This window comes from Archocentrus centrarchus, chromosome 1 (assembly GCF_007364275.1).
Source record: "Archocentrus centrarchus isolate MPI-CPG fArcCen1 chromosome 1, fArcCen1, whole genome shotgun sequence".
NCBI lineage: Eukaryota > Metazoa > Chordata > Actinopteri > Cichliformes > Cichlidae > Archocentrus > Archocentrus centrarchus.
The window spans coordinates 27,276,246-27,300,492 of NC_044346.1; the positions used below are offsets into that span (position 1 = coordinate 27,276,246).

Sequence of the window (24,247 nt, forward strand, 5' to 3'; positions counted from 1 at the left end):
TATATATATATATATATATATATATATATATGTGTGTGTGTGTGTGTGTGTGTGTGATGAAGGAAAGGAAGAGACTATGAAAACCTTTGTAAAATGCAAGCTTTAAATAAAAATATATGTTCTGGTTTTTCTTACTCCCATGGTATATATAAGTATTTGGGGGTGTTGAATTTCTTATTAATAGTTTGCCAATTTAATGGTTCAGCACACTGTTTAATTGTTTGGAGTTGAGCATGCAGTTCTGTTTTTTTGTTTGTTTGTTTCTTTTTTTTTTTTTGACTAATTGGTTTTCAGGGCACCATATACAAGTGACAAATTAAATTAACCCCTACTGTGAGAAGATCCTGTGGCTCTATTTAGTTGTGGTGGAGGGCAATTTGCTGTCAGGGTAACATATCCCCTTAGTGGGAAGGGTCACTACAAAGTTATGAAACATTTTGGGATGGGAGTGGTCTCTACAGGGCTGACAATGCCAGCCATCTACAGGCCATTGAGGATTCATTCAGTGGTTTGATGAGCATCATGGCCATAGCAGTTACCAGATCGAAGAGATGTTGTATCAATACACTTCACCACCATCCAAAAAACAAACAAACAATCAAAAACAAAGCTGCAAATTCAGAAGAATGACAAATCAATGCAAAAGTGCAAGGATGTTGTTCTGGCAGCATGTGTAATTTTATGTGTAAGTTCAACCTCTTACTAAAATACGTTTTGGGGTTTGTTCCTCTAATTGTCACTCCTATAAACATGTGCATGAAAGTCGGTGTTGAACCAAATTTCTGGTATTGGCCAAAAACAGTGGCAGTATTTAAACTGTTGTAAATGATTTGCTGGCCTATATTCTGCCAAGCATATCTGAAACATATCTCTTATGAAGGATAACAAGTAATTTTGAGCCAGAAAGTACATTTTTGTCACAAGGTAGAAGCTGCAATCAATTTTAAGCAAAGTGACTTTTATACATCCATTATTTATCCGGTTAAACGTGTCATTGATGTAAAAAAAAAAAAAATGTCTTTTTCAAAAGAGATCTGGCCAAGTGGGCAGCAGAAATTGCAACAAATATAACCTAACAGTTCAATAAAGATATTTTAAGTGGCCAAAAAGGACTAGATTGATTATAATGTAGAACACTGAGTAGGTACAATAACGCAGAGTGATAAAGATACTTGCAAAACAGGTCATTTTCTTATTTTATATATAACCCTTTCGTAAATTCGTAAATATTATTGACTACAGCCTACCAATATAAACAAAGATATTACTCATACAAAATGTGCAGCAGCTTAGTATTAAAACAGGATCTGCTGAAAACTCATCGTTATATCTGGCTTGAACTACAAATTCACTGATCCACATCGAGTTATTGTGCGCGCGTACACACACACACACACACACACACACACACACACACACACACACACACACACACACACACACACACACACACACCTGAAGAGAGGTGGAGTGATGGGTTGGGGTGCCACGTGCCTCGCTCCACGCGGGCAGGAGGTATTGCTGTTTTTGATAGTAGTGGTACGCGAGCTACGCAGCCGCGGGTCAGGTTCACTTAACGGGCTTATTGCCAGCCAAACCCGAGATAACGCGGACCGACTGAACAGGAAGGAAAGAGAGGCGATAACAGAAAACGAGGAGAAAGGTGCTTTCATCGACGAGTCTTCTTCGCGAAGGTAAATTATTTTTAGCCAACTTTTCCTTGAGTGACCACTATTAGGGAGAACATTTTGTGGAGGAGAAAGGCAGAATCCACGGAGTGCTTGGTCTGTCGTTTTTTTATGCCTCTAATGTTATTGCTTCATGCCAGTTAGTCTCAAATATTAACATGTAAAATGCGCAACTTATTTACCCTCATAATCACCGTTGAAGCCTTTCCTAAGGATTGTATGTGAGGAGCCTTTACTCACACTTGTATGTGAAGACTGGAGTTCGTTTTCTCCGACATATATTGGCTATATTCAAACCCGATAATAATTTGTTGGACTTTGATCAAAACTTGGGGGGGAAGGTCGGGACATAAATGTACAACTGTGTTTTGAAGAGAGGCTTTTGTTTTGGCCATTTGTCGCTTCTTGATATCCGCCTTACGCCAAGACAAAGTCTATCCTGTTAGTAAACCATTTAAATTGTGTCACAATGCAGCTAATCGAGATATAAAGTACTGTAACTTGAAGAAAAACAAAAGTAATGTGATACAGCTCATTACTCATTAGATGTCCTTTTAGGATTAGAGGAATGGAAACGGAATTAAAAGCAGAGCTGTTCAGACTCTTGAGCGAAACCCACGGCTGTTGAAACGGAAAACAACAGATATGCAAGTAACACAGAAGATACAGTATTTACTGTGTATATTTCTAGGACCTGTATTAAAAGGGCAGATGAGGTATTCCTGTTTAACTGCAGACTTGACCAAGTTTATTATTGACCGGGTTCAATACGGGAATATGTGTGAGTGTTTCAGTACCGAGGACAGCGATTCGGACTGGAGCCAAAGATTAACTGTTATCAGTAGCCTAACAAACAGCTGGCTGATTGCATTGCAGAGGACAGAGTCTCTGCGGCTAAATGACATAATGATTTGTTGAACACCATGATCGAGATTGGATATAAGCCTAATGTATTTGTTTTATGCTATCTGATAACTAATAATAACGTGATAACTAATAATAACGTGAATAATTTACATTATTACTTACATGTACATTGATGCCATGTAGGGAAGGTGGCCATTCAGAATCATTCCCTCTTGTAGTTATAATAATTAAAATAGTAGGTTGTGGTGTTCTGATCAATGACAAATCAAGATTATTCTGTGGTAAAATAATACTAAAATTCTCCTTACATGCAAGCATTTGTTGACTTGTCAGTGACACAATTTAAGATAAATTTTTTTTCTTAATTGGTTTAGTAGGCAGCTCATGCCAGTGGGTTAATGTGTCAACCAGACAAACATTGTTAAAACACGCATTTAGTTTTTGGATTATTTCTCAGCAATTTCAGAAGAGACATTGCGAGAAAAATATGTCAAGTACAGGCTTCATTATGGATATCTGTACACTCACCAAATGAGAAACTACTTTTTTTTGCAGTGAGGTAGATGTAGATGTGTCTATAGTCTAGTATTATCTGGACATAATGGTTCAGACTGTGACTCAAAGACAGAGAAATGTGACTTCATGCACTTTAAATTTAATCTCTTCGATTTACACAATTAGCACCTCACTTGTTGGAGCGCTTTTATTTTTCTTCACTATAAAAGCCTCTTTAGCCACATAATTCTTAAAGAAGCTCAAAGATGTACCTAGAGGTTTGGGATTTAATTGAAAGTCGACCTAAATCATGTAGTTTTAGTTATGCACTGATTTTGACTGATCCCATCATTAAACTTCTGCGGGTACTGCTTTCTTATTGTTGTCTCCATGTTTTCAAATGCCATAAGGGCCCACTTCAAACACACGTTTAAACTCTGCCTGGCAGTTTGTCATGGCAGCCTTGTAAAATTGTCATTATAAGCCACATTTCAAACATTATAGGATCAGAGACTGTGCTACACAGAGTTTTACAGCCTCATCTGTGTGTCTGCCCCATCATGCCATCTTGCTTCTTTTTCCCCTCCACCTTTATGTCTTGTTAACTACACAACATCAATGTTGTCACTCCTGACAACAAGACGATGTAGCTCCATTTTTGAGAAATATGAAAGTTTTCAGTGCTACTCTGTTATTCCTTTGGCAGAAAGCTTGTTTGCAATTACCTAACAGTAATACAAAATATAAATACCACATCATTAGTAAATAGTTCTATTTAGACGAATGTCCATTTTTATTCATAAAAAAGACACCCATGTACAATATGTCTTTTGTCAACTTGCAGCCTTAAATTAAGTCTCTATTCCCACTGTGGGCACAAAGCATGCGCAATTAAACAAAGTGCAATAAGTAAGTGTTCCCCATAGCATCAGTTACTGTCCTGGTAGCAAATCACTTGGTTCAGTGATCAACCACCCTCTAAAAAGCACCCCAAAGGGAATATTCCCAAAATGTAAACATGGTCCTCTCTGCTGATCACAGCTGCCATGTGCCCAGGTTTAAACACCTAGTATGACATTAACCCAGTTTTTAGTTTCAATTAAGATTCTAATTATAACACTGTGCATTTAGTAAGACTCTAAAAGTCACTGTTAAAGCCTTATTGGAATTTTAAACATTTCTTTGTGTGGGCGTGTGGAGAAATAAAGAAATTGTGTTGTAGAGTGTAGCCAGGAGCTAGCTTTAGGATTTCACTCACATATTGAAAATGTATGTAAAAACTGCATTTGTCTTGCTGTGTCTTTCTCCTGTTTCCTTTGTATCCCCTTCCCAGCATGTAAAAAGCGCACTGCCAGATAGGAAGCCTTGTTTTGGGACTCGCTCATCAGCTTATTCATGCTTAACTAATTTGTGGGCCTTTCTCTATAGCGTTGCCTGGCGACGGGGCCAATTCAAGCACTTCCAAATAAATGGGAGACTTGTTCTTATAATAAACACGAGGAAATGGATGTTAGTGCTATTGCTGTAGGTCACTGGTTTTTTTTAAATGCCGGAGTCAATGGAGTGTCAACCTTTTTAAAGATCACAAAAGTGCCGTTACATTAAACGAACCTATCTGCACTCTTTGTTATGAATATGTCTAAGTGAAAAGAAGCAGTTCTGATGATTGCCCCTGCTGTACATAAAGTCGTGTCAAAGGAAACAGGGTCTTTAAACAGTCTTCTATATTTAAAGATGTAAGTTATAGCCTTTGTTCAGCCTTTTGCTACTATTTTATATTTTGCTTGTTTATGATTCTTAGAAGTTATTAGAAATCAAGTGGACTGACAAGAAATCATGATATCACATGAAGACATACTCAAGGGATGATAGGTCAAAGCCAGAATCATTTGCTCAAAGCAATAAGGGAAGTGCATTTGGAACAGAATTAAAGGCGTGAGCTATATCAAGAGCTGCCCTATTAAATTAAGATGATCTGACATTACAGAAGAGAGATGGACTGCATTTTGTTACAGACTGTTTTAGAGTCCCGAGGGTGTTAAGGAAGATACATCAGTTCAGCTGCTTAATCTGCTGTGGCAACATTAAAAGACAAATTGGCTTATGTTTTCACCAAAGTTTTTTATATTTTGTGAGAAGAACTGAGACACAAAAATCTCCACTATCCTCTGTCTTGACAGCTTGAACTTGCACCATGATCACCACCTCTCCCTGCTCTGTGCCAGATGAGGCATTGTAAGCTGTCTGGCCTACAGCAGAGATTTGGCTTGGATTACAGTTTGAATTTTGTCATCTCCAAAATTAGACCACTGAGAAATTATTCCAGCTTGTTAGCTGTGTGCTCAGTGCTAGCATAGATCAGAAATATTGGCTCATACACAAGAGCATATGTAAATAAAATGCTCAAGTGTTATAACCATAACTGTGATTTATGGTACCTTGTCAGGGTTCCAGACAACAACAGCCAAGACTTTGTGCTGATTAAAACAAGAAATATGCCTGTAGTATCTCAACTTATTTAGTTGACATACTAAAGGTGTCATCATTGTGTCATTTATTTGGATATGTATTATAGTTTGTATTTGTATTTCTTAACTCTAATGCTGGAAAACCTTTTAGATAGAGGAAAGAGAGAAAAACAGCATTGCTTGAAACCCCCTTATGACCCATGACACATTCCTTCTGTAAGATTTATTATGTGTGAAGTGAGGCTAACAGAGACTGGCTGTAGACAACTGGCGCTACAATGATATGTTCATTCACAAATATAATTTGTGAGATATACCGTATGACCCACTTCATGGACATCTGTGGGTCTGATGTGTGGCTGTATACTGTTGACATGTGTTTTCCCTTTAGTATGCCTGCTGAAAATGTATAAGCAGTTCCCAGCCACCCAGTGATGGGGCTGCCAGCTTCACCCAGCTGTGTCTGTGGCTTGATGACATGGCATATCTCCTCTCTTTTGCATTGGACCTCTGTTGTCCTCAGGCTCCCCCGGATAGCCCTGGCAACATCAACCAACAGGAACTAACTCGCACAGTGTTAGTTGCCTGTCCACATCAGAGGCAACAGAGGGACATGCACTCAGCCACGCTCTTACAGCCACAGTAACTGGGTCAATAAGCATGCTAAAAAGATCCATGCTACGATACTCACAAACCCTTGACACAGAAGAACACATACACAAATTCAAATTAAGGTGTTTGTTGTTTTGCTGTGAGATTTCATATATTTTACCACCAGCATGGACAAAATTCAATTCATTAATTTCAAATACAATTTAAAACTCAGCTTTCATGAGCAGCATCTATTCTCTGTACCAGCCATCCCTTGACTTTGTTAAAACTGACTACATCAATTCGTGATTATATGTTTTGCATGTCAGTAAGACTAGGGATAGTCATAAAAATCATGATTTTATATAGAAGTGCTGTTTCATGCACCACATGACAAAAGAGCTGCTGATGTGTCTTAATTATAGAAAGGTAAGTTAAAATTATAAATCATATTTATGCACTTTTTGGTCAACTTGCCACAAGTTAACAAATACAGATGAAAATGTATTCCTTGCTTTGTCTTCTTACAATGAATAGCCGCTGGATTTTCAGTTTATGAAAAATGCTGTATTTTTGGCAGTGAGCCATTTAGATTAGGGTTGACAGGAGGGTCGGTGCATATTAAGAAAGTAGGCAGTAGAGGAATTGCCCTACTTTTGGTGATGATGTGGCCTTTACTAGCAGTTATGTACATTTCCCATGCTTTGCCTCTGGGCCCCTAGTGGCCTTGTATCACATTAGTGGTAGAAAATGTGAACATTATTTGCTAATTTTATTCAAATTCATTTGAAAATATTTTTACATTTTGAACATTCAAATTTCTGTTAACTAAATAATCATAAAGATAATAACAACTTTTTAATGCCATTTCTATTTTTGAACTAGAAAATGTCTTTTGAGAAGAGAGCAACAATTACAAACCTGCTCAATTTAAAACATCACATTTTGGGATGAATGGTTTCTAGTCACAGTTTTAGTCATTTTTCTCCAAAGGTAGCTCTGATATTTATGCAGGAGAGGAGTGTTTTGTGTACCCCTTTGATCCCACAGCAAGCGTAAAAGCTTTGTTCCCCAGAGCTTTGAACATTTGGAGAGAAAGCTTTCTCAATAAAAAATTACTTTTCTCTACTAAGATCCGTCACCATTTATTGTCCTTTTGAGAACAGAACAATGAACAGAATTATTAGCTTTCATGAATGATTGTTTATGGTGACTGTATGTGTTGACAAGTGTGTTGGGTCTGATGGGTGATGGACTAAGAACTTGGGGGTTTTTTTGTTTGTTTGTTTTTTTGCTATCATTAACATTTTCTACTCCCTGTCCCTCCTTTTCATACTACTAAGAAACACAAGATAATCCAAACCTACATGTGGTATAGCCAAGTTCTGACCCTTAAGAATCTCTCCATAAATTTGTTATACCCAGATTGTAGATGATAGCTGAAATTGAGGCGTAGTTCTCAAGTCTAGAAGAGCTGTTTTTTTTTTTTTTTAACTTTCTTTCAAAGGAAGAAGGTAAAAGAAGAGAAGCAAAACATGAAGCAAGTCTTTTAGTATGGGACTCCTGAATGTGGGAATTATTATAATTAGTTTCACATTCTATAAACTGGTAAATGCTTCAAATAATTTTGTAAAATACTCTTTCAGAGTAAAACTTTACAGATTCCTTTTTTCAATACGTGAGCCAAAGACAAAAAACAATTAATTTCTAAAATAGTGAAGTATAATTTGGCCAGAAACTACAGGTACAACTATGATGCAAAAGCCATACCAAATTTTTTTAAAAAAGAGTAAGCATTTTGCCAGTTAAAGAACAGTCTCCTCATAATAAGTGTAAACAGTGACAATAGGATCATAGTATACGTTTTCATGAAATGTGATTTTCACTTCCTGGATAGTGTTGGAAGAAGTAGCTGAAACTGTTTGGAGACCAGTGGGATTAATTTATGAAATCATCCATGAAAATGTTGTTAGATTAATACTTAAAATTAGTCTTATGTTCATTCCTTGTGGTGTGCTAAAATGCTTGCTTAAGCAACTTCTAAAAATCCCATTTTTAATTTATGCACTTGTGATCTCGGTTGACAAACTGACATCTGGCTTGAGATTCCCTTTGTAAAAATGCATAAATGAAGGTTTTGTAGAAGGTAACGGAGCCAGGTAACACATTATTGATTATTTGGTGGACTAAATAGTGGGCTGACAAAAGCAAACATGTAGCTCAGAAGTGTTTATTGATTTTCATTGTCTTCAAGTAACACAAGGTCAGCCATGGTTACGGATTTTAACGGAAAACAGTTTGTGATTTTCAATAAATACTTTACCAGCAGGAAAAAAACAAAAAACAATCCCAAGTCTTGACAATAGTTAGAAATTAGACTGTTTGCTGATCATATATATATATATATATATATATTATATATTTTTAGCAAAAAGGGGCCAGAGCTGTAGCTGGTGAGGGAAGTGGCTGGCTGGTGGAAGTTTAATGTACAGAACTAGGAATGAGACAGGTAGACTTTATGAAGGCAGAGTGAAGGTGGTGAACAGGACAAGGCAATTGGCACAGTGGAAATTGGAGAAACGGATCCTGAGGGAGAGAAGATAAGGATTAGCAGGACTTAAGTCTCACTCAGTCTCTCACACACACACACACACACACACACACACACACACACACACACACACACACACACACACACACACACACACACACACACACAGCAGACAAAACTAGATCAAACTTGCAGTGCTAGCACCACACACAGGTGACTAAAGGTCTTGCAGCAATTTAAAAACTGCTAGAATTTGATGAGTGGATGAATATCAAGTTGTAGGTTGTGTAGGTTGAGTCACCAGAGAGATTGGAACTTGGTAATACACCCAGTAAGACACAGAGAAAGTTATGGAAACATCTATAGAAGGAATCATAAGTAAAAGGAATAACTGATAAAACAATAATGAGGAGGGATTAGAACAAATTTATCTAAACATTTGGCTTTTTGTTTGGCCTCATATTTATTTGCTGTTTTGCTGGGGAATCATAACCTTGATTTTGTCCAGTTTGTGAGTGACAAAACAACAACTACAACAAAAAAGTATATGGATGCTGATAATTACACTCATGCGCACATTGCTCAAGAGCTGTCTGCCATACTGGATATAACAGAACCACTGGTTGCTTGGGGGAAAAATGTGCATTTCCTGACTAGTTGACGGTGGTTCCTGGAGGTTGCTGGCTGTCTCCAAAGAAAGTGCTGCACCAAAAACTTCCTAGTGATTGCTTTGGTTGCTAGCAAATTGTCTGAAATTTTTCACATTTGTCTTGAAATAGTCACTAACTACTAGCTGCGACGTAGTAAAACTGGAATAAAGTGCAATGCAGACTGGATATTGGAGATACAACATCTTCAAAACAAAAGTTGTACCTCAGAGGTGTAGCCAACATGTTTCAAAAGACACAACGAAGGGAAATGGTCTCCATTTCTTCTCAGTTTCACTATAGCTTATGTAGCTGGACAATATTTGTAGACAAGTCCGTCACTTCCATTCAAACTACGACTGCAGCAATATGATAGTGACCAGAGCAATCACAATGAGGTTTTTGCCAAGCAGTTGGAGAATACATATCTTTCTCTAGTGATAGATAGTTGCCAGGGGTCACTGACTGGTCTGTAGGACTATGTGACTGGTCCTATGATTGTCAGACAATTATTTACAGATGGCCAAGTTAACATCTAGTGATTCGTGGTCACCAACCACAATAGAAAGTCTGTGAAAGATTCAGATATACAGAGAAAATCCAGTCCTGATTTAACTGTGCCTGTGTGTTTTCTTTTGTTTGGTTTTTAAATTTGACATGTATTTATTATGTGTAAGTCCATCTTGACTCTTTGCTCACGATCTGTGTCAAAACCTTTTGGAAACAACTGTTTTAAAAACTTGTGAATTTGGTTGTTGTCTGATCTGTTAGTTACAGAATATATGTTGCAACAAAACTTGTCTAACATGTCTTTTTATAATAAAAACAACTTTATTTATTTAGTATTGCATAAATACTAATGCGATTGGTGCTATATTAAGCATTATTACTACCATTACAAGTCAGTGGAGGTTGAGGGTGTTAAAAGATATCACCACCCTGAATACTTTCTCTTCTTTCTCTCAGTAATGATCAGTTCTAGGCAACTAACCTAAAAGCTTTAATCAATAAGTCATTATACATTACTCATTAAAATAGTAATTACTAACTGACTTACCAACAAAAGTAATTGTTAATCTTTACTTTCATACAGTATGTGGACACAGGGTCTCAAGAGGTTAAGGAACAGATAGTGTTCATCTGCTGTAGATAGGTTTTAGGCCTGACACATCATCTTTTGTCCTCTATTTGTCCAGTTTCTTCTTATTTTTAAGGACACACTGCACACCAAGCTGAGATAAGTTTTCAGGTAATAGCTCTCTGGGAATCACCTTATTGGTGCAAAAATACAATTGTATACTTCTGTTGTCTTTGGCATTTTTGTAGCTTCAACTAAAGAAAAAATAATGTAGTTTTTTGACACGCTGCTGATAACAACAAGCCTAAAGATATAATTTAAAATCGCTTCTTTGCCAAGTTGTCTGTTATGTGTAGACACATTACTTCAGTTAGGCTCCTTTCAGACTTTCAGAAAGCCTGAAGAACTTTTGCTGAAGACCACTTTTAAAAAATACAAGAAAGGCTGGCTGCTTGGAAGCAAAATATGAAGAAATGAGGGGTGACTCAAGACTTTTGCACAAAATTGTACATTTAAGCACAGTCACCACTCCGTTGTGTCCTTTTTGTGCTGTACAACTTAAACAGCCCTTCTGGATACGTGAAGTATACAAAAAGAGCTACTGAGTGGAATGCATCCATCTAGTTACAGCTTGATAGCAAATGCCTGAATATACAGCCTTTATGGTCATTGTAAATGAATGGCTACTGATTGTACCATAGCCAAAAATAGCTTTTGTTTAGTAATAGGCCTTTCCCATTAATGTTGCTCCTCTGATTACTTACAGATTGTGCATCTCAACTGCTTCCAACTAGCATCACTGTATAAGCTGTATGCTTTTGATCTAGACTTACTATCCCCTCCAGCGTATCTATCTTTTCTCTCTCTATTCATCCTAACCAGTTGAGACAGATGACTGCCCACCCTCAGATGACTGATGCTATCTGAGTTAACTTCTGTTAAAAGGGACTACGCATCCACAGTGTTACCAAATGCTTTCTTAAAGTGGAATTGTTGGCCTTCTCTCTACTATATTATGAGGACTTGGCATTACTATGCAAACTTGTTCCTCACTACAAGCTGGCAGTTGTATGGAGATCTCCCTCTTTTGTTCTAACTGGGGCTTTGTATCTAGTCTTGATACAAGAAATTGTTCAGAGAGCGATTTCCAAATGCAATGAATTTTCTGAAAAGTTCAAAATCCTTTCACAGATTCTCTCCATCTTCCCAGGCTCACAGTGGGTGCTCAAAGTAGCAGCATGCTGAGAACTCATTATGTGAAATCAATTCCTTTCAACATGTATCTCAGCCTCCCAGCGCTTTAGCTTCCGGCAAATGTGGGCTTCAGCTAAGAACAGATCCCTCGTTTTGTTTGACAAGCATTCACATTCATATGCTGGAACATAGCGTTTGCCACTATGTTTCTGTATTACTAAATGTAACAGAAAGTAGTAGATGTATATCAGACAGTAGGAACTGCCTATGATTATTAAAGCAGAATCATATAAAAACAAACTCAGTTTTGTAATTCTCCTTTGAGCACAATCAGTATTATTTATATTGCAGGGGCATTCTTTCTGCCTGGAAGCAAAGAGGGCAGTCAAGTGAAAAACTTTCCCCAAAAATCTTTCGTCCTGCACAATGTAGTTATTTAAATAATAATGAGAGATTTGAAATAGAGAGACTCATTCCCAGATTTGAACTTCAGTGAGAGTTAGAGCTGTCCTGTCACCGCTCTTATTTTTTGCTGTTTCCACCTGATCTCCACCTTCAGTCCATCCATCCATACATTTTCTTCCGCTTATCCAATTCAAGTTCATAGGCTATTTTCAGTGATTAACCTTAATTATGGTGAAATGAAAAATGCAGAATTTCAGTGTCACACATGAGAACACCCATGAACTCAAAGGCATGGCCACCACCTCGCATCACTTAATCGTCCTTGAGCACAGAATAAGTGGACTAAAGTGCTGCACTGTATCACAACCCTTTTCATTTAGTTTGATAAGCCTGGTAAAAGTGTTTCTCTTTCTCTTTCTCTCTCAGCTCCCCTTTCTGCCACCAGTGCCCCCCCTGCTCTTGAGGCTGTGGTATGAGCCTATGTGGCAGGAAGGCGCTAACGTTGCTGAGCAGCGTGTTCGCTGTTTGCGGCCTCGGCCTGTTGGGAATCGCCGTCAGCACCGACTACTGGCTCTATCTGGAGGAGGGAGTCATCCTTCCCCTCAACCAGAGCACCGAGATGCGCATGTCCCTCCACTCGGGTCTGTGGAGGGTTTGCTTTTTGGCTGGTGAGTTAGCAAAGTCAGAAAAGTCTGAACAAAGTAGAGCAGCTTTCATGTTACAAAAGCAGTAAATGAAATGGAAATGAAATCTTGATGCGATCTTTTGTAATTATGTTTGTGTTCTACACAGCTAGGTTTGAAGCACAGATTCACCAAAATGTTATGCATTGTCTAGTTTTTAGTATATAGTATATTGCACACTTGTATTTTTCCCCATTTCTTTCCCTCTCTTTAACCACTAGACTGATGCAAGTAGAGAAGACCTTTTTTTTTGGCTGTGTGCTTGAATATTTGAGCATGAACTTTTAAACTTTGCCTTCACCTCTGTGTAGCTTACCTTATGTATGTTATCTCCAAAGTGCTCTCCAGTCCTATGTTGTACCCTTTAAAGTCATTTTTTCTGTTGATAGATGGCTATCCAAGACTGCTTTTCTTGTGATTTAACCAATGGCTGATGTACATTCTATAGCACCAGAAGCAGCTTTGATTGATGCAGACAATCCTCTCTGCTCCCTGACTGGATTTTCTTTTTCCTTCTTTTTGACCTGCATTTTTCACTGTACCATCCCACATTAAAAGGAAGTACAGAAACATAGAAAATCACATGTAATTTCACATTGCATGGATAAACACCTTCTTAACTTTGAAAAAAAAAGTTCCTCCCCAGTTCTTGACTAGATAAAAGAAATACTAACCATTTTAAATCTTTTCTTTAGAGAAACAACCATCCAGACAAGTGTTGTCCCAGAGTAAACCAGGTATCAGTTCTTGCTCTTACCCTCTCAATTCCCCCAGCAGTTTACTGTACTTTGAGTATTATACTGTTATTTTGTGGATTTGCAGATACTGATGAAAAAAAAAATGTCTCCTGTCATTTATTGCATGTGTGTTTAGGTTTTCAAGCTGACATGTACCTGCTCTGTAGATGCTTTGGTCAGGTATATTACAGTACCTAGAAGTACATTAGCCCTTTGAAAAGACATGTTTTTTTTTTTCCTTTAAATTTGTCATTAAATTTATCTTATCTAAAGTAGATAGACCAACACAATGTGCTTAACCTAGTAAAGAATTATAATTATATTGATCAAATTGCTCTTTGATTACTGGTTTAACTGGTTTTAACTTGGCAGCAGTTGTCTCAAATAAGTATCTGTGGGTTTTTTTTACTTCTTACATGAATCCTTGAGCTTACTCATACTCTATGTCAGAGCAGCTCGCTTGAAATTGTTTCAAAGTTCACTGTACTGAGTGCTCACTGGGACAACCTTAAAGAAAGATTTTCCTAGTTAAAAGTATTTCTGTAGTGTCTAAGGCAGAGATGTCAAACATACAGCAAAAGGCCCAGAACAGGGCTGCCAAAAGATCCAATCTGTCCCAGTTTGACAGCTGCATTGTGGAGTGCTCTTTTTCTTCTTTTTTTTTTTTAAGGAGAACACCAGCTTGCTTCTGTCACCATATTCCACCAACCACAATTTTCATATATATAGTTTGTGCCTCACAGCTACAACGGCATCTAGAAGGTCTGGGTTCGATTCCACTTTGGCCGGGACCTTTCTGTATGGAGTTTGCATGTTCTCCCAGTGTCTACGTGGGTTTCCTCCGGGCACTCTGGTTTCCTCCCACAATCCAAAGACATGCAGTTACTGGGGTTAGGGTAATTGGTCACTCTAAATTGCCCGTAGGTATGAATGTGAGTGTGAATGGTTGTCTGTCTCTCTGTGTTAGCCCTGTGACAGGCTGGCGACCTGTACAGGGTGTACCCTGCCTCTAGTCCAATGTCAGCTGGGATAGCCCCCCCACCCCCCACCCCACACCCCCACCCTGATAAGCGGAAAAGAATGGATGGATGGATAGATAGATGGGTAGTTTTTCTTTAACCTCAGTGAGTGTTCTGTGTTGATTCTTTTAGCATCCACATCCAGGCAGAATAGCCACAGTACCATTTAAGGATAGATTGTCTAACTTTGCCTGAATTCATATTTCTCTCTGAAATACCTTGAGATTAATTTGTAATCCATTTTTATACAAATTAAAAGATCTGAATATTATTTAAAGACTTATAACATTTTTTCTTTTGCCATGCTTTTATTTTTTCAAGAACACCAAACCTAAAATGCTTCAGTGTTTCAGCAAACGTAATTTTATTGATTGAATTCCATGTTTATAAACTTGTAGTGTTTACTCTTTGGCCTTACAGTTCACTTTTGCCAGCATACACTGTCAATATTTCAATTATATTATTCATGGGCAAGAAGAATGCAATGCTTTGTGTGTTATTAGTTAATATTGTTTGTGTCTGTTCATATTTTTCTTAAATGGTAACACAACCTTTAACACCAATCCACTTACTGTTGATTTAATCTGTTACCCATGTACCACAATTGAATTGTTTCCTCCTTTTTCAGGGTTAATGGTTAAGTCTTAGTAAATATGTTGGGATTCCAGTTGTGATTATGTAAGAGATGTTTTCCTGCCATGAAGCAGGCCTGTGGTTTAAATAAGCTAATGGTTTAGTGTTTCTTTTAGGGGCAATTGAGTGGCCTTGTTGCCCACTTAATTGTTCTAGTGCACAGAATTTGACCCAGAAACAACCAACGCTCACCATCACAGTCTGTTTTTACACCAGTGAACGTGAATGAGGTGGCACAGCGTTGTGATGGATTAAGTTAGACTCTTCATATTTTAAAAAAATTGTCTCACACATAAAAGTGTAACCACATCATAATATAGTTGAGTAATTAAGTAACAAAGCACAGCCTATTTTTGCACATATGTGCAAATGTAGACATGTGTGATATCACTAAGAAGTAGATAGTCAATACATGTATACAGGGTAACTCTTGAAAACACACACCCTTGAACAATTAAATAAAAACTGAAGATTACAAACCCAAATGCACTAACTGGCTAAATCCTTGAAGACTACAGTCTCCAGAATTCCCCAGATTAATTTGACCCTTTATATTTTTATTATATAGCTATGCAAATACATAGCATACTTATGCAGTGTATTCTGTGCATGCATTATAAAAGCCACAGAATATCACCTGATCCAACACCTCACAGTGTGTGGAGTTAATGAAGTGATAAAAAAGAAAAAAAAAAAACATCAGTTAGTGTGTTTTGGTGCCAGATTTTGTACTTTATGTGTCAGGGCGATAAGGAGAAGGGTGCTATAATCCAATGCTGGGTGTTCCTCAGACAAATGCTGACAGACGAAACTGTGCATTACATCAAACAAGCTGTAAACTCTTTTTAAGTTGACTCACTGTAAGTGCCATTGAACAGCTTCACAGAGGAAATAAACTGAACTTGGTTCTCAGATATTACATAAAACGTACCAATCCCAGCACATTGGAACAGAGCTTGTCAAAAAACATGAGATTTGTGACATAATTTCTATTTGTTCATTTTTGCCATTATAGGTATTCATCATGTCAAGACGTCTACATGTATACTGTATGACATATGACCTTCTGGGTTGGACTTTTCTTTGTTGCTGGTCACAGCTTAATAAGTTTTGTAAAATGCTAAAGTTTTACTGAAATTTCACTGAGTATCATTTTTTCCCCTGTCCTTTATTCCAGGGGAAGAGAATGGACGGTGTTTTACCATTGAGTATGTGATGCCCACTAATGTGCAGATGACATCTGAGTCCACAGTCAGTGTGCTCAGTAAGTAACTGTTCACATGCCACTGCTATGAGTATTTTTCAGTTTGTTGAAACTGTTTAGATGCCCTTTAGTCTGAAATGTTTTGCAATAGCTGCAGCTAGGGGTAGCTAGTGGTTTGGATAAACTGAGTTGTAGTCATAAAAAATGTACCTTACAAAACTAGTCTTGTGTGTTGTTAGGAGCTATTCAAGCTGCTGTACAGAAATGCAAAAACAAGCTGATACAAATCTAAAAACTTCATTTACAAGAAGTGTGTGAAAAAAGTGCACGTTAACACCACGTGTCACTGAATCCACACACATTTGTCAGCACTGTTAACAAAGGTAAATCCTTTCTTTGATTATTTAAAGTCTAACAGGATAACAGATAAGACCTAAGCTTTTCCACACCTCTTTGCTGTCCTGTCATCTCATACTGTATTTTTGGTTGGGTGTTTTTTTTTTTTTTTTTTTGCTGTTGTTGTTTTTTCTGCTATTCCTGGCATAATCCCCGAGGCCAATATGTGCCAGATAAATTCTGAGTGTTAATAAAAAATTAAACTGTTTCCATAGAGGGTGAAAATGCATGGGAATAAATATACATGCTGGCAGTTTTGCCACTTCTGATTTAAAGTTTGCATGCCTAAAGGTTCTTATAACACGTGCTGCAGCCTCAATAAATCAAGCAGGCAAGTTGTAGGAAAATGACATATCCAAACTAAATAGAAGTAATTTTTTCCCCCACTTTATAACTTGTTACTGCTCTGTTATAGAGAAGGTGCAATTTTAGTTTGTTGAAAAACGTCTGAAATGCAAAGAATGACACATTCTTATGTGAGGGGTTTAAAAGAGGACACTAATGCAGAACATCAAGAGGGAGAAAACAAGTTGTAGATTGTAAAATGTAAATTTATGGAACAAATAATTAAATGGGATACATGGGATGAGTTAAACAAAAATCCAACAAAGTACAAAGTAACAAGAATAAAGTATTAATACCTAAAGTCAAAGAACTAGAAGTGGGGGCACAAGGAGGCAAGCAGGGAGCTGTGAAGAGGGACAAACAGAGTGACAACAGACAAGGGGAAGACAGGACTAATTACTAGAACTAGGTTGGACCCCCCCCTTTTGCCTTCAGAAATGCCGTCATTTTTTGTGACATAAATTCATCAAGGTGCTTTAAACATTCCTCAAAGAATTTTGGCCCATACTGACATGATAGTATCACACAGTTGCTGAGTCTCCTGTTCCACAACATCCCCAAGGTGAACACCATCTTACCTGAAGTTGTTGCTGCTAACTCCCTCAAACTGCTTTAGCCTCCTGAAGTTCACAAAGCAAGCCCAGGAAAATCAAAACATTCTTCTCCTAGACTAATGTTGCCGCAGCTTCACCGACCAATCCACCTGCCAATCCAGCAAGGCTCAGCTGTTTTAGTGAGCAGGAAAAGCAGCCATCTTCAAGAAGTTCTGCTGACAATTCACATGGCACCCCACTGCCAGTTCAGCACTATGCTTTCCCCACTTCTTCAATTACCTCTCCTTTTTTTCTAGTTATACTAGCACCAAAATGCTAATTTCTTTTTAACTGTTCACCAATAGCAACTACTTCAATTTCTGGCACCAGGATGCCACTTTGTTTTCTTTATCCTAGTTTTTTAAAAACCAGCTCCCATTTCTGGCACCCGGTCTTCTCTTCATCCTACTTTTTCAACATAGTAATTAAGTTTCTGGCAGCGGGTTGCCAAGTGCATTTTCTCTATCCTACTTGTTATATTCAAGCCAGGGCTGATCCTCAATGAGCCGTTGCCCCAGCTCGCTGGAGCCTATCTCAGCTGCCAGAGAGTGAGAGGTGGGGTCCACCCTGGACAGACTGCCAGTCCATGGACTAAAAAAATCATAAAAGTTAAAATCTAGAAAGAAAACTGGTGTTCCAGAGTGTTCCAATCCACAGTGAATATGTTAAAGTATAACTGTTAGAGGAATTGGGCAGGTGACCTTTTCTTTATTTATATTTTAACTGTGACACATTTCCTGTTTTACTGTACAAATTTGCCATTGATATTTACACTTTAAAGTAGTATTTATGTCATAATAACACAGACTTAATGTCAATACACAAAAACTCACTTTTATTTTAGTTTACGTTTTCATTCTGACAAGATATCTGAATTTCTATTGTAGATTTCAACTGGCAAGTTTACCATTCAATCCAAAGTTTGGCCAACTAGTAAAAGTTAGATCCACTTTCCATTAAAGTTATAGCCTTAGACATCTGGTCCACTTAGCTAGAAGACAAAGATTTTGGGTAATGAAGAACACAATAGGGGTTTGGGAAAAAAATGCCATAAACTATGGGAGGGCTTTTTCTCACAGCAGGGAGGTCTGCTCCATCTTGCAATTAAAGAATCAAAAGTTAAGTTCAAGAAATACCAACTCCACAAGTAGTAAGACATAAGATAAGAATACTTCATGCTGCTACTTTAACACATAAAACTGAAGAAAAAGAAACAGACCCTGAACAGGATAAGTGGAAGAGAATGGATGGATGGATGGATGCATGGATGGATGGATGGATAGATGGATGGATGCATGGATGGACGGACAGATGGGTGGATGGAAACAAACTAAATACAAGGAACATAAGGAAGCATAAAACACACTCAAACTGATCAGTTGCTTTTCTTTTTACTACTTTTTTCTCCTTTCAGAGATGATTCGTTCTTCTACACCCTTTCCTCTGGTCAGCCTCTTCTTCATGTTTATTGGTTTTGTACTCAGTAATATTGGCCATATTCGACCACATCGCACCATCCTGGCCTTTGTTTCTGGAATCTTCTTCATCTTGTCAGGTACTTGGTTTATATATACTGTATATACACTATATGGACAAAAGTACTGAGCCACCTACACATTATACCCACAGAAGCTTCTCAGCCATGGAACCTCATGCCATGAAACTGCCGGTGCACAACTTTTGTGCTGATGTTAATTTCAGTGGAGGTTTGGAACTCTGCAATTGTGGCAACCGTTATGCACTATGCGCCAGGGCCATGGGAAGGGCTTTGAAGTTGGGGGTGCTTAAATGCACGCATGCATGCATGCTCGTATGGGTGCATGTTATTTGGGGTTGAGGGCATTGTTCAACTGTGCTACCACCTGGAAAATCCCATTTATCTTGTCGCACTGTAATCTGTAAAATGAATGAAAGTATGTCTGTCTTGTAGCTACAAGACCCCACTGCACCCAGCAGAAAAGTAAACGAAACTTAGCTGAACAAGCCCACGCAGTTGAGAAAAAACATACATCATGCACAATATGTTAACACCACAAATATGACATTAATTAAACCTCTGCTCTGTGAGAGGGCACACGTGCAGACGGGTGAGTAAATTCATTATGAAACCAGAAAGTATGCCAGTCTTGCTGCTATTAGGTCCCAACAGTGACTACATATAGGCTAATAAGCCTATTGGTGCACAGCCTGGGTACAAGGTTATAGTCTATTACTGCAAATATGACTTGGTGCAGTCTTGATGCTCAGAGGTTCAGGCACTACAGCTGCCAATGACTCAATAAGGGCACCGATGTCCAAAGTGTTCAAAATATCTGTGTGGACATTCTTCCTCTGCTCTCATGTCTGCCTTTCGCAACAGGCGGTACTGTGGCACCTGCAGCACCCCTACGTCCCACAGGACTTGATGACCCCGCCCTGTAACTTTACGTGCCGTGGTCCCTAAACGCTTCCATTTTATAATAATACCACTTGAAGCTGATTGTGGAATATCTAGGAGAAAATTAATTTCAAAAACTGTTTTAATAGCATCATCCTATTACAGTACCACACAGTGAACTCTTAAGAATGACCCAGTCTTTTAAAAAAAAAATAAAAATTTGTAAAGGCAGACTGCATGGCTAGGTGTTTGATTTTATACAGTTGTGGTAATGGGACATAAAACATGCGAATTTAAACATTAAGACGCTTTGTGGCCCAATACTTTTGTGCCTATAGTGTAAGCTGGAAACTCTCCAACACTGTCATATGGAAAGAATTGTTTTCATTAAATCTCTGTTTGCGAAATAAATGGTATGCAGTATTTCAAAAGAATGATGCCACTATCAGCAGGATGTGTACATTACTATACACAATCAATTTTATTAGTCTCTTCTCTCTGCCTTCCACAGGTCTATCTCTGGTTGTTGGTCTGGTATTGTACATCTCCAATATTAACGATGAAATGTTGAACAGGACCAAAACTAATGAAGCTTACTTCAGCTACAAGTATGGATGGTCATTTGCGTTTGCTGCCATCTCCTTCTTGCTCACTGAGGTAACTTGGGAAAGTCAGATATTGTAATGCTCAGTCTCACATTTCACAAGAATGCTTTGAAGCTACAATAATATTTAACCCTTTTCAATCTTAGTAAAACATGTGACATGTATCTGTTTCTTTTTAAAGTTTTGTGTGTTAATGATTGTCTGTGTACATTTATGGTTTTATGCACTTAAATCCAGCACTAGTATCCGTTTGTGTTTGTATAGATTTTATCTCATCAGTCATCATTTGCCTTGTGTTTTATGTACTGTGTCTGTCCTAAATAGCCTTTGTGGAAGAACAATGACTATAGCAACATTGACTTATAAACTACAGCAACATTTGCTAATAAAAGTATCCATTATAATTGTATCCCCAGTCTTAATCCTTTTATTTCCCACCCCTCCCAGACGGCAGGTGTGATGTCAGTGTATCTGTTCATGAAGCGTTACACAGCAGAGGAAATGTACAGGCCCCATCAGGGCTTCTACAGACCTCGCCTCAGCAACTGCTCAGATTACTCGGGCCAGTTCCTTCATCCAGACGCTTGGGCTGGACGTGGTCGCAGTGCCTCCTCCATCTCCTCAGAGGCCTCCCTCCAGATGAACTCCTCTAACTACCCAGCCCTTCTCAAGTGTCCAGAGTATGAACAAATGTCCTCCTCACCCTGCTGAGGAAAATGAGGGGAGGCTGTTTTACTAATGGGGTCATTTTGATCTGCCTGAATTTTGGCATAAAATTATTGAAATAATTTAATATTATCTAGCTTTACCCTCTTGACTGCCAGTTTATTTATTTATTTTTTACACCTTTTGGTTTTTAAAATGCAGGTTAGCAGGTTCACTTTGTTCCCAGTCTGTTTCAGGAAGAAGTATTACAAACAGAGAGGAAATAGTTTTACCAGATCTTACTTTCATTGTTTTGTTTCTCTAGTTTTTGGTGATAGCTGGCTACCAACCTGCTAACTTTAGAATAGCAGTTAGAACTGGACCAGTAACCTCACTGTATGTAATTAATGCAGAGCCTGCGGGTTTTCCCTCAAATGCAAATATTCCACAGCGAGTAGTTTCAGGTAGAAACCAGCAACTCATCAGAGGAACCACATATTGTTAGGTGGATGTGTTTAGAACATCCTGGGTTTTTGCTTGGAGAAAAATGTTTCCTCACTCCAATCATGCGATAACTGAGCAAATAGTGCAGACTTGTAATTCATAAAGGTTAATAGGGTTCAGAAAATTGGTTAATAGGGTTCAGATACCTGCTTCTCATTTATTCTATAAATTTTGCACGTGCACCAGTGGTGTCAGTGTACACACGCATTACATGCTCGCCTGCTCAGCTGTTTCTAATTAAAGCACCCTCGGCTACAAAGTGCTGCACCTTTTGTTGTCATGTGCTGTACATGTTTGCATGCACATCACAGTTGTTTCAGACGTGTTCATGTGAAGGACCTAAAATTCAACTCTGAACATTTTCATGTTCAAGTGTAGGCTAAGGTTTATGAAACAGCTGTGAGTTACTGCTCAAATGGATAATTTTACTGATGTACCACTTTATAAACAAACAGTTAAGAGCTGTATGTGCTGGATGGTTATTTGACATTTTTATATGACTTTTAGTTACTTTCTCCATGTACGTATACTGAATAGAAACCTTTTATTGTTATTGTTATGAGAATTTTGTAAACTTTTTAAGCACTATCAGGAATGCTCCATTATTTTGTATTTACACACATTATACGTGGCTGAATATGTTAAATTCTTCATTTACAAGCTTGTTCTGGTTGGTCCATCTAAGCAGTTTAAATTTTGACACCAAAGGAAGAGTTTGTATTATAGGCTGCTAATTCACACATATGAGATACATTATTTTAAGGCCTAAATCTGAACACGGTTAATGGCTATATAAAGTTTGAGTGTTTTGTACATAGGAAACAAACGAATGCTTTATATGCGCTCATATCTAGTCATGAATTACAAAGCAGGACAACTTTACATCAGAGAATTGAACTATCCAGAGGTAAACAAACCCTTTACTCTCAAGAGAACCTATGATTCATTTCACTTAGTCAAGCAAATAAAACAAGAAAAAAAATATAAAACAAACATCACAGAGGCATCTGTCACTGACAAACTGGAGTTATAGAATGTTAGTTATAAGGTTAAATAAAAAGAGAAAGCCAAAGGAAAGAAGATGAAGTTTGCACTTGATTAGAATGAGTCAGGTTATATGAAATGCCATGTTCATATGGATTTATTGTGAATGTAAGATTTGCAAAGGAAACACTGCTAAATGAAATGTTTCTGCACATAGGGAAATACCTCTCCTGTAGAGATACTTTAACCCAAGTTCTATAAGCATATTTTTTTAATTTCTCCCTCACAATGGAAGAATATTCTTATATGTTAACAAACACACTGCAGTCCTTAGTGTGCCAAGGAAGACACAGTATCTAGGTTATGCACTAATGTATTGAATATATACATTTCATACAGCATAAGTGTAAGAAAACGTATTACATAGATGCATTTTGTCTTGTGCAATATTTTTATGTTAGTTTGATATATTACTAAAATCGTACTTATTGTCAGTATATGGTGTGAACTCCACATGATATTAATGGCATGCCACATTTCATCACTGGATCACATTGTTCCACCTGCACAAATACATAAAACTAATAAACACAAACTGTGCCAAATTAAATTTTCACTTTTTGCCACTATGGTATATACACCTGTTATATTTTGTTTAATTTAAACAGTGTAAATATAAAATCATCTGTGTGTGCATACACTTTTTGTATAGACATCAATTCATGTAAAAACTGGTTGTTTTGTTGTTGGGTAGATTTATCTGGAGTATATGTGACAGCTGCTTTGCCTCCTGTTTCATATTGAGAATGTGAGCTTTTGCATATTGTTAAGCTTACATAAATGTAAAGTACCCCAAATGGTGTCATGAAATGTTAATATGTGTATTTTTACAATCAGTCATATTCATGATGTTAGATGTGCAATTGACAGTGTATTCTCAATCAAATAAAAATACTATTTGATAAATACTGAGTGCATGTTTCTACAAAAGCCTGAGTTTATTTGAGTGCTTGAAAATTAAAAAAATCTGAATATGAAATTACAACTGAATATGAAATAGACCTTAAAAACAGCAAGACATCCTTAAATTCAATCATGATGACTATATTCAAAAGTAATCTGACATCTGCAATAATGTATATACTATTTAACAGTATGGGTGTGTTCTGGGATCGTCTTGCACAACCATGTGCATACATAGAAAGCCAGAGAAAAGCAGCAACAAGGTGCTGGTACCCACCAGAGTCTTGTTGCTGAATATCACCGACAACAGATATGACACTAAATCAGGTCTACTAGGTAGATGTGGGTTGCAGCGCAGGTTGCAGATACTCAGCAACTGTGGGCAGTTTAAATAGGGTTATATGAGATTTGCCGACTGGATGCGGAGAAGCTATAATAAGCTGATTAATGTTCAGTTAACTGCATAAAAATAAGTCAGGTAAGGAGACTGTCACTTGGTCAATAACACAAGACAACAAATAGACCCAAGAAGATTGACACTTTTTGATATCGCGCCAGTAAAACCGTCACTGTGG

General features: G+C 37.7%; 1 protein-coding gene across 2 annotated transcripts; it reads left to right on the plus strand.

Annotated features, from left to right (window-relative positions):
• Nucleotides 1–1,550: 1,550 nt before the first annotated feature.
• LOC115785159 (voltage-dependent calcium channel gamma-5 subunit) lies at nt 1,551–23,681 on the plus strand. Of its 2 annotated transcripts, XM_030736653.1 has the most exons (7): nt 1,551–1,694; nt 12,411–12,652; nt 13,363–13,404; nt 16,234–16,320; nt 19,009–19,149; nt 20,483–20,628; nt 21,024–23,681. In XM_030736653.1, exons 2-7 carry the CDS (start codon nt 12,457–12,459, stop codon nt 21,285–21,287), a joined length of 876 nt encoding a protein of 291 aa, XP_030592513.1. In that variant the 5' UTR covers nt 1,551–1,694; nt 12,411–12,456; the 3' UTR covers nt 21,288–23,681. The 2 variants fall into 2 exon arrangements, with proteins under 2 accessions (XP_030592513.1, XP_030592519.1); XM_030736659.1 differs by lacking the exon at nt 13,363–13,404.
• Nucleotides 23,682–24,247: the final 566 nt, after the last annotated feature.